Raw genomic sequence first — 16,757 nt, 5'->3', positions numbered from 1 at the left:
ATGCAAACAAGCATTGTTTCAACAATGCAAAAATATCTTAAGAGTTCACAATTTACGGCAATATTACACTGCCTTCATCAACGAATAATGTTGATCCCGTGACCTATAATAGTCAAGTGATACGAGATTTGTGTAGATGAGTGGCAATTCAATTGTAGGTCACGTGATCAACATTTGTCGCTGATGAAGGCAGAGTGATACTCCCGAAAATTTCAAACTCTTAAGATATTTATGCTAAGAGTATGGGAAGTAAATAATGATCTTGAATTATCCTGAGCAAGGAAGCAGCAATCTTTTCAGATAATTCTATACATGTATATATATTTCCTCAGTAATAAAATAATTTTCTAGAATCTATTATGTACAATGTTTCAGTTATTTACATTTCACATAAAGCTTAAAGACAACAAATAAAAAGTATTCTACATTTTTAATTTAACATTACTGAGGTGAAAGAACAAAATGTGTAGTCAGTAATGTCATATATCAGAAAAATGGAACAAGAGAAGTTTCTCCATTTCCAAAAAGAGGAAAATTATGGAATATACAAATGAATAATCAAGTTGATAAAAGATTTAATAAAGTTCCCATTTAATGCAATTACAAGACCAACAAATAAGCCCATCTGCAATTATACAGCAAACAGCTAAACAAAAGTCAATGAACATATATACAAGAATAAAAACTTGAACATTCATTTTCAATAGATTTTGAAAATGTTTTCTTTTGCTTTCATTGTTTTGGCACTCAGTGAAAGATAAATCAATGTTCTTTTTCTGAAATAAATGAAACTTTGAGATCACAAGTTTATATTATTTTTCATCACACATTTAATATACTCAAAATGCATTTCACAATATTAGCAACTGGTAGGACTATTTTTGTTCTCTTTAGATATTATTATCTCATTCAAATGCAGTAATACTTTATTATATTTTCTTCAGCAACAAATATTTGCAAATATATTCTTTATGCCAAACTAGCAATAGTTTTGTGATTTTTATGTATATAAGTCAAGAACTAATACTGGCCTATTACTATTCAGTAGTCTCTCACAGAACACTGACATGTTTCTGTGGACTTACTATGCAAGTCTCTCATAGAACATTGATATATTTCTGGGGACTCTTAACTACTGACGAGTTGCTCACAGAACATTGCCATATTTCAGAGGACTTACTATGCAAGTCTCTCACAGAACATTGCCATATTTCTGAGGACTCTTACTACTGACAAGTCTCTCACAAAACATTGCCATACTTCTGAGGACTTACTAAGCAATAGTCTCTCTCAGAACATTACCATATTTCTGAAGACTCTTACTACTAACTTTCTGACGACTCTTACTATGCATTAGTCTCTTACAGTAACAGAAGACTGCCATATTTCTGAGGACCTGTACTACTAACTAGTCTCTCAACAAGCATAAAAATAACATGAATCACAGTAAAATAAAAATATTATTTGCATTATTATGTTAAATTTATTTATACATTTAAGATATATTTTAATTTTTGCACTGCATTAATTACCAGTTTTATTTCACCTTTGAAATCAAAAGATACTGCATTCATTACCAGATTTATTGCACCTTTGAAATCAACAGATACTTAAGTTTCAACCTGGTTTACATGCTTGAAGTTTAACATACACAAGTCTTCAAGACTTAGTAAATTATTTAATATAACAGCAGCATACAACTGATACAGTCAAGTATCTCCATCTATAATAGGTTTCTCTCAGTAGATATTTTGTAACTGAAAAAATTCTTTCCTGTGCAAAATATGCAGTTTCAAAAAAAGTCGTCTGTGCATTTAAATATAATCTCCAAGAATTTTGTGATCCATAAAATATTTTTCATGCCAAACACACTGCTGAAAATCTGTTTCCTGACAATATATACAGTGCATTCCTCAAGTGCTGATGCACTCTTCCTCTCTTCCAATTTGTTATGCTTAAACAATTATATGTGCTATATCTAACTCTACTTTTTATAACATCACTTTGTAAATAATACATATTATCAAAAGCTACTGGCTACACCTGCATTATATCTAGCTGTTGACAACATGACTGGTGAACTGCACTATATGTAGCTGTGGAAAACATGACCAAGGAACTGCACAGTATCTAGCTGTGGGCATCATGATTGAGGAACTGTACTAAAGCTGTGGACAACATGACTGGGGAACTGCATTTTATCTAGCAGTGGAAAACACATCTGAGGAACTGCACTATATCTAACCATGGACATGACTGGGAAACTGCACTTTAGCTAGCTGTGGAAAACATGACTGGGGAACTGTGCTATATTTAACTCTGGACAACATGACTGGGGAACTGCACTATATCTAGCTGTGGACATGACCAGTTAACATGTGGGCTAGTGTCTCATGTGCTTTGAATTGCTGTGATGGGTGGAAGAGTATTGCATTAGCAAACTAAAAGCTTGACCAAGAGGGTATGGTACTCTGAAGATTAAGTAGTTTTATGAAAATTTATGTCCAAAAGCAACAAAGTTCAATGCAACATCATTGCAAATATTCAGACTTTATCGCAAAGGATCCAATGGTAAAAATAATATTTTTCTCACTCCCTTTAGAATTTCACATTCTTTATACTGGTACACTATCATACAAACAAAACAGATTTTAAGAAGAAAAAAAAGGGAGTCATATCATTTGTTTTAGTTTTACTACTCAAAGAAAAACTGACTTTATTTTTTGATATCTTTATGTAGTCTTGGATCTATGCAATTATAAATTGGCCTTGTACCATTAGTAACTATTAACAGTAGCAGGAATCAATTATAAATTGGCCTTGTACCATCAGTAACTATTAACAGTAGCAGGAATCAATTATAAACTGGCCATGTACCATTAGTAACTATTAACAGTAGCAGGAATCTCCTTGGATCTATGCAATTATAAAATGGCCTTGTGCCATTAGTAACTATTAACAGTAGCAGGAATCAATTATAAATTGGCCATGTACCATTAGTAACTATTAATAGTAGCAAGAATCAATTATAAATTGGCGTTGTACCATTAGTAACTATTAAGAGTAGCAGAAATCTCCTTGGATCTATGCAATTATAAATTGGCCTTATACTATTAGTAACTATTAATAGTAGCAAGAATCAATTATAAATTGGCCATGTACCAGTAGCAACTATTAACAGCAGCAGAAATCTCCTTGGATCTATGCAATTATAAATTGGCCTTATACTATTAGTAACTATTAACAGTAGCAGCAATCAATTATAAATTGGCCTTGTACCATTAGTATCTATTAACAGCAGCAAAAATCTCCTTGGATCTATGCAATTATAAATTGGCCTTGTACCATTAGTAACTATTAACAGTAGCAGGAATCAATTATAAATTGGCCTTGTACCATCAGTAACTATTAACAGTAGCAGGAATCAATTATAAATTGGCCTTGTACCATTAATAACTATTAACAGTAGCAGGAATCTCCTTGGATCTATGCAATTATAAATTGGCCTTGTACCATTAGTAACTATTAACAGTAGCAAAAATCTCCTTGGATCTATGCAATTATAAATTGGCCTTGTACCATTAGTAACTATTAACAGTAGCAGGAATAAATTATAAATTGGCCTTGTACCATCAGTAACTATTAACAGTAGCAGGAATCAATTATAAATTGGCCTTGTACCATTAATAACTATTAACAGTAGCAGGAATCTCCTTGGATCTATGCAATTATAAATTGGCCTTGTACCATTAGTAACTATTAACAGTAGCAGGAATCAATTATAAATTGGTCATGTACCATTAGTAACTATTAACAGTAGGAAGAATCAATTATAAATTGGCCTTGTACCATTAATAACTATTAACAGTAGCAGGAATCTCCTTGGATCTATGCAATAATAAATTGGCCTTTTACCATAAGTAACTATTAACAGTAGCAGGAATCAATTATAAATTGGCCATGTACCATTAGTAACTATTAACAGTAGCAGGAATCTCCTTGGATCTTAAATGGTATTTAGTTTCGATACCGACTGATGCTACAAACAGCGTAAGTATTTGATCCACTTTGTGCTTATGGACTGAGACACAAAATAGCTTGTTTGCATTTCTGTTTGCGGATGTCCTTTTGTGATTGAAAAAAAGAACAAAATTCAAAGTTTCTCATGTTTCTGCAGTATCAGATGTGCAATGTACATGGATGAACAAACAACAAATGTATTGGTATTTTTATTTCATACTGATGTACATCATTTCATATACACATGAATCATTGCACTTCGAATATCAGTCATCAAAGTGGTTACAGTTTTGTGTATGTGTACTGTTGTTATAGAAGGTTTTATGTTTGATAGATTTTTTTGTAGGTTTATTCGTACTTAACAACTACCATTATACCATTAGAAGGTTTTATGTTTGATTGATTTTTTGTAGGTTTATTTGTACTTAATAACTACCATTATACCATTCTATGCTTTAAAAAATGGAAGACAAAGATCTTTGAAATTTATTGGTGACTTGCTTTTAAAAATTCATTTATCAAAGTAGATCATTTATGTGAAAAGAAATCCAATAATTTACCATGGCTAAATAAATATTCAAGCTTAAATTAGAGTCATGCCAATGAAAAAAATATATTTTAATTATGAACACACATTTCTAAATAGTAAACCTTGTTATTTTGTCAGTCAATTTCAGTTGTGAAGCCAAACATGTACACAAAATTAATGTATTTTTTCATCAAACAAAATTAAAAACTTATTCAATTTGTGTCTACCTCTGAAAGCAATTTCAAGTTCTTCCTTTGATGCAGCTTAATTTCTGTACATAAACATAGATATGGTGAGTATATATATATATATATATATATATATATATATATATATATATATATATATATATGTATATATATATGTGTGTGTGTGTGTGTGTGTGTGCTTTAAGGGCATATTAGTGCAAAACTGAGAGAAACAAAACAAAGATCATGGCAAAAAAGGGGTAAAATACTGTTAAAATAAAGACTATTTTTAAACATAAACTGCACTCTTAAAGAAAGTCAAGGACTTCCACATCTCATATGTTCATGGTGCCTTGATCATCATGAAGGTCATGTCTTGGGGCATAAAAGTTACATTCATTAGTTGCCTTTTATGCCATGCTAGAGATAAAATGTGCATTCTTCTGATTCAAACAACACAACTAATGAATTACATGTATGTACAACAATGCTGAAATGAAGCAAATTAGTGAAATTGCAAACTCTGCTGCAGCAAATTAGACTCGTCTTGGAAAAGATTTTTTAATTTTTTTTTTATACATAGAAACTATAAAAGCTATAATTTTGCACAAGAGAGCATGTCCCTACATTTTTATGCTATTCATACAGTACTACCATCTTCAATTCTGTTCTTTGCCATTCGGGGGTGGGATGAGGTGGGGGTAGGGGTGGAAGATAAAAATTCTCAAACCCGTGAATAAACCATGCCCAATCATATAAAAAGATTAGAAGCCTTTATCTTAAACAAATGAAATAGAGATCAGTCATCAAATACAAAAAAAAGTGTATTCATGCACAGATTAATGGTAACCCAGTGAAATGACAGAAAATCACTTTTGCAAACTTTATTTCTAAGAACCACAAAGTAATCAAAGATATTAAAGATTGTGTCAAAAAACAACAAGAAGAATAGAAATATGCCTTCACACTATGGATGCCCCCTATCAATATGATGCAATGATAAGGTCAAAGTTCTTAGTTAAACAGGGGCATTAACTCCATAACTTTCTGGCCAGAAAACAGTAATGAACCAAAATTAGTCTATATCTTCTTAACACAAAGCCTCATATCAAATTTAGTTTGATATATAAAGTGCTTCAAATGTAAATGAATGAAAATTGATGGTCAAAGGTCATAGCTTTAAGCTGATACATGGGCTATAACTTGGTAAAACTTTGATGAAAAACTGTGAAGATAAGCCAAGATGGGATGTGAGGGATACAGATGTGGCTAGGACATTTGTAAAACCAGACAAACATGGTATCAAGAACCATGTGGAAAATATTTTCACTACATGTACAATTTAGTACAAAAAAGATATAAGAGTGATTTCAGGTTTATCTGACACAATTTGTTGTTGTTACCAAATAGTAACAAAATTGGATTGTTACAAGTCTCATTGAAATTGAATAAAAAAAATTATACATATGGTATAGCTAGCTTACTATGTACTGCAGAAATAAATAGTAATGTGCCCCTTTACAAACAATCAAACAATGAATACATTCACGTTATTCGTCATACATAAGGATTCAGGTAACATGAAATCTACTTAAACATAAAGAAGTATTTAAATCCTTGCAAAATTTTCTTCTCAACTGTCTGCATATCACAACAAAGTCTTCTGCGACCAAGAATCGGAAAAAATAGATGTCAACAAAAATTATTTTTCGAAGCTGTCAGTAAGTGCCATCCATTAATGTAAAACTTCAAAGTCTATCCCTGAAAAACTACATGCTGCTTAATTCTACATAAATTAGTCAAATTATAAACACACATATCTGAATTTCTATAGTTCACTAAACAAAGATCCCTCGTCAGCTCATTTTCCATTTTAATCTGAATGCTTTCATTCTTATCTGGAATAATATTGTGAAAAAATATGAGAAATTTGCATCTAAAATTTGACCACAATCAAGGATATATATATATATATATATATATATATATGTGTGTGTGTGTGTGTGTGTGTGTGTGTGCGTGCGTGCGCGCGTGTGTGTATAGACACACACATAGACAGAGAGGGAGATAGTGTCTGTAATCTGTTAGCTAATGTGAAGCATTTCAAATCAGACTTCAATAAATGTTCATTGGACTCCATCATTTATATTCATCCTGATTACTGACACAGACTCCTCTTCATCTCATATGTTCACATGGTGCCTTGTCCAGAATCATTTGCAATAGCTAACACCTTTCTGGGGTGTCTGTTGTTGCATAATCAGGGGAACTGAACTCGTTGGCCTCCGATTTTGAAGTCCACTTCCTCTTCCTGAAAATAAAGCACATACAAAGCAAACTAAAATTACCCAGATCAGACAAATCAATGTAAAGTCAGTTATATAAGCCAAGTTAAATTAGTATACAAGAGTTTTCAAGCATGATACTTAAGACTGCCTTGCATTTCTATAAGCCCATTCATAATTACACAGACTGCCTTGCATTTCTATAAGCCCATTCATAATTACACACACTGCCTTACATTTCTATAAGCCCATTCATAATTACACATACTGCCTTGCATTTCTATAAGACCATTCATAATTACACAGACTGCCTTACATTTCTATAAGCCCATTCATAATTACACATACTGCCTTGCATTTCTATAAGCCGATTCATAATTACACACACTGCCTTGCATTTCTATAAGCCCATTCATAATTACACATACTGCCTTGCATTTCTATAAGCCCATTCATAATTACACACACTGCCTTGCATTTATATAAGCCCATTCATAATTACACAGAAAAGCTTGAAGACCTAACTTTTTCCTTATAAAAGAATTTAAAAATAAATCCACACACAAACATTGTATAGCATATAAAACAAACATTGCACAGCAGATATAAGTCTTCAATCATCAGACAAAGAATCTAAAAATTGGAACCCCACTAATTGTGAATTCAATGTATGACATGAACACACTAATTAACACTTTTCCCAATGATGAGCTGTAAGAGTTATGTCCTGTCTCAAGTCGAATGTGATTTGTGTGAAAACTAAAAGAAGCAGAATTGTATATACGTTTTGTAAAAGTTTGTTTACTATGTAAAAAGGAACTGAAGTTTTGCACATTTTGTGCACTTCTAATTTTTCAGATGCTTTTCAATGAGCAATCAATCATAGGTAAAGCATCAATTTTCTGTGACATATGATCTAATGCAAAGGGGCATATATCGTGTGTCACCACTGAGAATGACTGATTGGGGTATATAATCAAGCCTATTCCTGAATTTCATTCTTTATTAATCTAGAACTGTTCATATTAAAGCTCATACCATATCTTCATCCTCATCAGAATTATCGTTCTGGTCAAACTCGGCTCCAAATTTCTTCAGCAGTTCCACAACTTTCTTATGACCTCGCCCCCAGGCGAGCATGATGGGTGTTGCCCCACTATATGTCATGCAGTTTATGTTTATCGCCCTTTGCTGTAACAAAAAGTTCACAAGGGCTTCATTGCCAGCCTCTGCAGCATAGTGCAACACAGTTCTGCCACTCTTTGCATCCTGAAAATACAAACAATAATTAGGTCTAGATAAATAACAGTTGATACATCTCCCTCTGAACTATGCAGTCCACACAAATACTGCTCATAAGTATTTTATCCTAAAGAAAGCTAATCCACACCCATGGTGTAGTTTTGTTTCATATGCATAATGATAATACCAGATATAACAGTTTTTAAAAGATCCAGGGCAAATCTCTTTATCAGATACTGATAATGTTCTAACCTCAACATTACTGACTAAATAAATACTATTTAAAAAATCAATTACGAAAAGAAATATATCACATGACAACTGGGATTTATACATCCTTTGCAAATTAAAACTCTGAGATACTTCAAACTGAGCAACAAAAGCTGTACAAACTGAGACAGAATTTTACAACTGATGGAATACAATTCACTCATTATCACATGAAAAAGATGAAGATAAATGGAAAGGAGAAGAAAAAAAGAAGACGTCATCTCATACTGAAATACACATGTGAAAGTACAGCAGTGTTGAACTAAGGATCCCAAGACTAGGGGACAAAATGTCAAAGGGACAAAGAAAAACACAAGATAGTACTTAATGCACTAGGTGTGGCAGAAAAAAGTAGATATTTTTTATTTTGACACTTTTGCCTCCTTAATTTTGTCTCATGATATGTACTATCATCCTTCCTTGGATACTTGTGCTTATGTAATAAAGGTCTTGTAAAGTGATGAACCATAGAAACATTTATGTTTGAATACCTGATTCACCTGAAAAGAGCTGCACTATGGAATTTTCCATTTTTTGATCTTGTACTTTTTTAAATTTAGTATTCACTACCGGCATTTATTATAAGAATTCCCATTATTATGAATTAATTTACTTTTCAAACAATATTTCACTGATTAAGTGCCAAAAAATCTATTCCTGCAAGCTTGTCAAACAACAAATTTAGTTCCTTTTGTCATCAGTTAAACCTTGAAAATATATTACACTAGTGGTCAACAGTAACTTCATACTGCAACCTTGCAGACTGCCACAAACCTTTAAAAGTTTTGATTGCCAAATATGTTTTAGAATTGAAATTAATTGCATTAATAGCCATCTGAAATATATTACAACCTTTCAAGACTTTTACACTGCTAGTGTAAACATGGATAGTTGTGCACATAAGAAAAGCTTTGATTTTTCCCCAATGAAAAGACACACCCTGTGTGTGCACAGGAGCTGGCATCTGAGGGACACAGAACAAAACATTGCAGGAAACCAGAGCTCAATGTGCAACACTATAATCTAAAATAATGCTACCTATTTCCCTAAATGCGAATCGCAAAGATAAGACAATATGTAGCAACAGCAATATGTAATGGATGTATGATACAGTGTAGCAAGAACAATATTTAAAGAATGTATGATGTTACATACCTGTATGTTTATGTCAGCTCCATAATGCAGCAAAACCAACAATGTATTGTAATGAGCCTTTTCACCAGCTAAGTGTAATGCAGTCTGACCTGAAAATCAGATTTATGACCAAAATATCATGGCAAAAATGTATTCTGTTATAGTTACACAGCATTCTTATATATTAATTATCCAATTAAATAATTAAGCTCCTCTTAAATCAATAGGAGAAACAAATATGATTGCAGTTGCAAAACACAAGGTGCCTAAATGTAGCTGTTTCATGATGATCTTAAGAATTCTAATTACTGCACAGAAAAACATCAAACAGAAACATATCAAGTGGGATCCCACTGTGATTAACCAGGATACATGCAGGATAAAGAAATTCCACAGAAACAAGAAACATCTCACAAGGATCCCAACCATGAAAACTTAATACAATTTTATTCTTACCACTGTAATTTCTTGTGTTCATACTCCTGGATGCCTGCACAACCTGTATTGGATAGCTGTTCTGTTTCAGTTCATCTTCCGATATGGGTGTCAATAGGACGTGTGCAATCTCAAAATAGCCCTCGCAAGCCGCAATATGGAGAGGGGTGTTGCCCTTCTGATCATGGCAATCAATCTCAGCCCCTGCTGTCATTAACCTACAATGATTAGCAAATAAAAATTGTAAAAACACACTAGCTAGAGATGGTACATATATAACTCATTAACTGACCTTCCTGAAAACTCAACTAACAAATCCATTTTTCCAACTAAAGACACTTTAACAGAAGTCTCATCCAATAATATGCAATATTTTGTACACTAAAATGCAGCTTCATTTATTTTCTAAATCATTCATAACATTGTTAATAAAGGCTAGAAGCCAAGTTTTATCCAATTCTCTTCATATCAATGGTGTCAATAATTGTAGACCAATCTGATGTCATATCTGTATGTAAATCGAGCAGTCAATTACAAGTCTGCATGCCATAAGTTAGGTTTTGTTGCATACATTAGATGCTGTTATGTGCGGGTTGGTGGTGTGGTGTATGTATGTGCACCTTTCTATACACAAAATAGTTAAAGAGCACATGGCATAAAGACCCAGTAGTACCATGTCTAGTACAGAATGGGACAATTGATTGTTCATTTATAGGCTTTTGACAAGTCCAGGAGTTAAGCTGTCAAATGCCTTTTTTGCCCTGTATTTTGTCACAAAAGAGCATTTAAACAATTGGGAGAACATTAAATGATGAAACAAATTTAAGAGATAATTATGAGCACCTAGTGTCCAAATTCTGACATGTCAAGTTGGAAAATAGTCATTTGATTTAATTTGTCCCACAAATATGGCCCTTTTTAGTATGTATGTGTGTGTGTGTGTGTATATATATATATATATATATATATATATATATATATATATATATATATATATATATATATATCATACCTTCTGACAACATTACTTTGCTTCGTAATGACAGCTAAGTGGAGGGGAGTCTGGGAGAGATTATTTCTGATGTTCAAATATTCTGGATCCCGGATGAGGGAGATTAATGTCAGTGCATAATCATTCAGAAGCTGAATGATAAAATTGTGGAGCTCTCTGAAAGCAAAATGATATGTGAATACAGAATTAAACACTTTATAATAAGTTATCAGGTGATAAAACATTTAAAAGTAAATTAAATCATTTCTAAGGCAAACATTTTTAAGTCAATTAAATTTTATGAATCACTAATAATATACAGTGACACCTGTATAAGCCCATCACCTCTAGACCTGACTGTATACAGAAACTATTATATGAGGGTTAATTTTAAATGAAACCTGTCATTGTCATATGAAGGTGACTATTTGACATATTTACATAATATGATGTAGTTAACAAGTGCATCTTGGAAAAACAAACTAAACTACAGGTCCCTTAAAATTCAGGTAGTATCTACAGATAATTTATGTACAATTCATATTAAAATATACCAAATCCATATCATAAAATACACCAAATCCATCTCTCATTTGTCATTTTGCTGGATCCAGTTTTCAGTCTCATAACATTCAAACCTTTGAGGACAATCAAACACGATTCATTCCTCTATATTCACATCAATGACAAATGTGTCATATTAGCTGACAAAAGCAGTACACACTGTGGATGCATACATATTCAAAGTTCATGGATATATTTTTGCCTTTAATAAATTGCTCATGAAGAACAAAAAAGTAAATAAATGATAACAGTACGAGGTCTGTGAGGCTACTGATTTTGGACCTAAACCTAACATCTCCATTACATTAGTTTTTTTATTCTAAAAATAACATCAACTACTACTGTAAGTGAGAAATGTGTCAATGTTAGCAATGGATATAGATGTTGGCCTAACACCAAACAATAACATATGGAGGATGAAAAGGATGATTTACAAAAGAAATCTCTTCTGGAACCCTATATTAAATGGAGATTCATGTTGAACAACAATTTCCATTAACAAAGCGATTGTTTTGCTTTTTGAATTTATAATTTTTCAGAGCTTACACTGATGTTGATGGCAACATTGTTAATTGTCTCTTGGATATTGGAATTTTAATTTTAAGCTAAGTTCAAGCCTATTTATATCTTGTGTGTTCCACAAAAAAAAAAAACACAACTCAATAAAAAAGAAAATTAAACAATTTAAATAATACTGAAGTATGAACAAAATTTATTGCATCTAATGAATACAGAATCCCTGGATCTTTTAAATCAAGGTGACTGATTTTAATAAATAGTAACCAGAGCTCTCTGTTCAGAGTCCCTGCTTCTAGGACCTTCAGTTTATGTTCACAGACCCTCAATTTTCAAACTCTGGGCTCCAGTTTTCTATAGTTGAAGACTATTTTATTTCATTACAAATCTTCTTTTAATGTGACAGGGAAATACTTTATACATCATATTCACTACATCCAGTGAACACGCCTTATGTTAACCTACTTAGTGATGGGCGCAGGCTGATTAGGACCATCATTCCGATATCGTTACAGGCGTATTAGGACAATCGTTCCGATATCATTCAGTTTTACCTTAGACATAAATGTGACATTTACAATTGTTCAAAATAATGGTAGTTTTCATTTTTTCCCAGGTACATGTTGAGCAATTCAAAATTTAATGTGAGATACTGGTGTAGTTCTATATACAACCAAATGAAATAATGCAAGACTGTTTTATCTCGCATTGCCAATTTCCTTAAGTATCTATTCACACAGTTGTTGTGTACTAACTTTTGGAAAGACTATTGGCTGCTGTGTACCCACAACAAAAGAGAATATCTGCACAGTGACCAGTAAATATATCAGTGTGCCATGCAATGCTGTTTCCTAAAAGCAGCCACGTGAATAATCTTTTAAAAATTAAGTAACTGGCCACTATACGAAATAGAAAATATGGAACAATTTCCTTTTTTGCAGTCTGATAACTTGTAATGGTATTGATAGGTATATATTATGTTTAGCCAAGTATACATCATTCAGAATATATTGGTGCACTGACCAGTCAGGGTCACGTGTTATACAATGGGGGTTAGTTACCATAGTATTTAAATCTAAATGTTTCATAACAATGGTAAGCAGTGCAGCCTGTTTTTTTATTTACAAATCTAAACATTTATTACTAAAAATAACAGTTTTTAATTTCTTTTGAGGTATTTTTGTGAACCTTATCATATTTGAATAGCAAAGGAATAATACTATTCTGCTTAACAGTACATGCCACCATGACTTTGGAAACTGTCAAGCTGATTTTTCAGATACTGAATTCACAGTTTGATCTTTTACTTTGGAATAACTATCCTTACATGTATGCTATCATGTTGGGACAATAATTAGCATTCATTCTTTAAGACACTGTATGATTTGTATAAATATTTAGAATAGTAAAAAAATAATAAAATCTGACCCACACTCCCCAAAAGACTATATCTGCAACCTTGCCTTTCCAATTATATTTCCTTCTAAGATGTTCCGATATTTTCTTACTACACTGACTGATTGACTGGATTTGCGTCGCGTGCGCCCAGAAGAATTTCAAAGGCATGTGACTACATACTCACTATAGTCAAGTGGACATGTCAACCAGCCACACAAAAGATCCAGGATTGACTCTCACTCTATACTATTGTTTCTTCAATTTTATTTTTTAGTCTACTATGCCTTGCCGTGTTGAAATAAGAAAGAATTATTTTACTTAGATCTACTGTGCAAATGTACATTTAAGTGTGTGCTTTCATAACCTGAAGAAAGAATCATACTACTCAAATTTACTGTGCAGAACATAAAGAGTAAATGAGATGTCTTTTTACTCAAATAAATTCATTTGGAATATTAAAAGCATATTTATATTGTGTTATGTACTTAAGCAGAATTTAAGTTATATTTTTGGAAAATAATATTAATATATATATTAATCTGTAACTTTTTCCGCATTTTACTAACTACATGACAATGGGTATAGAGGTCAAATGAAACCCGGTTTAAACCTGCTGCTGAATCAATGTTAACCAATTTCACCAGTGATTTATTAGGGTACTTTTCTCCATGTTGATAACTAATATATGCTCTATGTTTATCAATATTCATTTCATTACACACTGGCAATTAGTTTTGTTGAGAAGTGTGTGCATGCATGTTTCTCAACTACTTTCTTATCCAGGGATTTTAAAGTGTATTAAGTATATCTGGACCTATCATTACAGTCCAGTTATGATAGTACCAGAGTAAGTGTAGTTGATATCTTTTCATGCAATTATAATTATTCTTTCTAGAAACATAAAACCTATATTTAATGTTGCTGCCTTTATACTGTTCATTCATCATCATCATCATCATTATTATATTTGCAGTCAAAATTCAGTCAAATTTCCTTAGGAATTTCTTAACTGTACATATAAGTAATAAAATATTTAGAAATAAATATGTCTTCTTGGTTTTGACGGAAAACAACTGACATTACCTAAGAAATCTGATCCTTTCAAACTCTTAATGCGCTTAGCTAGCCATCTCATTTAACCTCAAGCATCAAATAAAATAAAAATTATCCTGAGTGAATAGCTGAGAAAGTTCTTTGATTTGGTGACAGCAAGCAACTTAAAGCTTCTCGTGCGACTGCCGTGTGCATGATCTGCGACATGCACTCATTTTTGTAACTAACGATAACATGATCCATTCAATAATGACTGTTTTTAATAGAACATATCTATTTCTACCAAAGGTGAAGGTCAATAAGGATAGCACCGTACACGTTTCAACAACAATGACTTGCAAATATGCAATTAAAGGTAGACAGATCCAGTTGCAAAAAAATGACTATATGTCGCAGGTCAGGTAGGCCTACGTAAATTATATAAACGGCGATCGTGCAAGTGGTCCTTTCCAGTTAAGTGAGAACTTAGAACTTTGCACACGGCACACATGTATCAAATTCCCAAAGCTTGGTATTTCCATTTCGAAAATAAATCCGCTGCAACTGACAATAGAACAAAGCATGATTGTCAAATGGGATACAGGCCATTCAATTTAATTCATTATTCATGATATAGAAAATGCGTGTTAATTCCGCCTTTATTTTCCCTATGATTCACTAGGGAATGGTTGTTACTAAAAATAGAATGAATGCACAGGATTTTTCTTAACCACCATTATGAAAACTGTTCCATTAACAGACTTGTAAGCAAAATTACTTCTGCAATTCGTGTACGTTTTGTGCTCGAATTATTATTTCGCCTGTTTCTAATGACGACATGACTTAATATTATACACTGTATTACAGGTATAGGCCAATTCGTAAAAATTATGAGGTTGCAACAAGTCCATAAGTTCTCCCCCTTACCCCTCTTACTCAAATATCACTTACGTATCACCGTCTTCGTCCTTTGTTAACCTAACCTCTTCCTCAAACTGACACCGAGAAGAAACGGGTTGAAAGCTTTCGTACTGCTCTAACCGCTCAGATTTGCAGACTTGCTGCTCAGGAAAACTTTGCGTGTAGTATCCCTCGTCGTCCTTTATGTCCAAACAATTTAATTTATCCAAGCATTCATTGTCATAATTAAATCTTGAATCTGTATTGTCACTTGAAAATTTATCTTCTTTACACTTGCTGGAAATGTAGACTCCTGTTTGAAGGTTCTGATATAACGTTTCTGCAAGAATACCAGCTTTCAGGTCAAACTCAGCATCAGTCTCTAAGTCATTGTCGCCGCTGTGGTCTGGTCTGCTGCAGAGTGGAATTTTACGCTCAGCCATATATCGTGAGGAATCACTTTTGCGGACTGGTAAGCAATCCACCTCTAATTGCTCGTCAGCACCTAAGTCGTCGTCCTCCATATTTGCACACGTCCGTACAAGCACAAAATGGCGTTCACTTCCCAATCAGCTGTATCTTTAATTTACTTCCGAGTTCACGTGTAAATTCTAAATAATGCAAAAACTAGTCAATATCATAAGATTAAAAGCACATACGGAAAACTTCTCTTTATGAAACTTCGAACTGACGCATCAATAAACCATTCGTAAGCTCTAAAACAAGTTACGCTATTATCTGTGGACTTTCCAGTGGGGTTTCCCCAAAATGGCTGTGACTAAAGCCAAGTCCAGTACCATATTACATAGTTGACCAAACAAAGATCCGATTCTTCGGTTCAGCTAAGTAGAGTCGTACAAGCACTCTAATTAATTTGTTTTTCATTTGAAAGTCATACATATGTTTCACTGTTAAAAAATATATTAAAAATAAACAACAAACATAAGAAGTATCATTGCCAAAGGAGACCAAAACTACTCGAATATACTTGAATATGGATTGGACAAGAAGTCTGCTCCTGTTATAAATGTCTAGTTTAGCTGGTATTTCAAAGATGTGTTTGATATCATACTTATTAATGTAGCGTGGCTAACTTTAGATACACGCAATTGTACATACTGAAGAAATCAGTTAAATAATATGTATGTATATTTAGTTGAACACTTTCAGTATTAATTACACTGATTATATAGATCTCCCTGATCATGTGGACGAAACAAATTTGCTTTAACAAGCACAATTGTTTTGGCAAG

General features: G+C 32.8%; 1 protein-coding gene across 1 annotated transcript; it reads right to left on the bottom strand.

The window, feature by feature from the left end:
- Positions 1 to 558: 558 nt before the first annotated feature.
- LOC149804410 (NF-kappa-B inhibitor alpha-like) lies at positions 559 to 16,282 on the bottom strand. Its single transcript, XM_089939948.1, has 6 exons — positions 15,556 to 16,282; positions 11,116 to 11,271; positions 10,125 to 10,321; positions 9,690 to 9,778; positions 8,061 to 8,291; positions 559 to 7,048 (listed from the first exon to the last, which is right to left on the bottom strand). Exons 1-6 carry the CDS (start codon positions 16,026 to 16,028, stop codon positions 6,998 to 7,000), a joined length of 1,197 nt encoding a protein of 398 aa, XP_089796074.1. The 5' UTR covers positions 16,029 to 16,282; the 3' UTR covers positions 559 to 6,997.
- Positions 16,283 to 16,757: the final 475 nt, after the last annotated feature.

This window comes from Sinohyriopsis cumingii, chromosome 2 (genome assembly GCF_028554795.1).
Source record: "Sinohyriopsis cumingii isolate HCF-2022 chromosome 2, ASM2855479v2, whole genome shotgun sequence".
NCBI lineage: Eukaryota > Metazoa > Mollusca > Bivalvia > Unionida > Unionidae > Sinohyriopsis > Sinohyriopsis cumingii.
The sequence above is the reverse complement of the archived record's forward strand: the minus strand, read 5'-3'. Positions and strand labels throughout refer to the sequence as shown.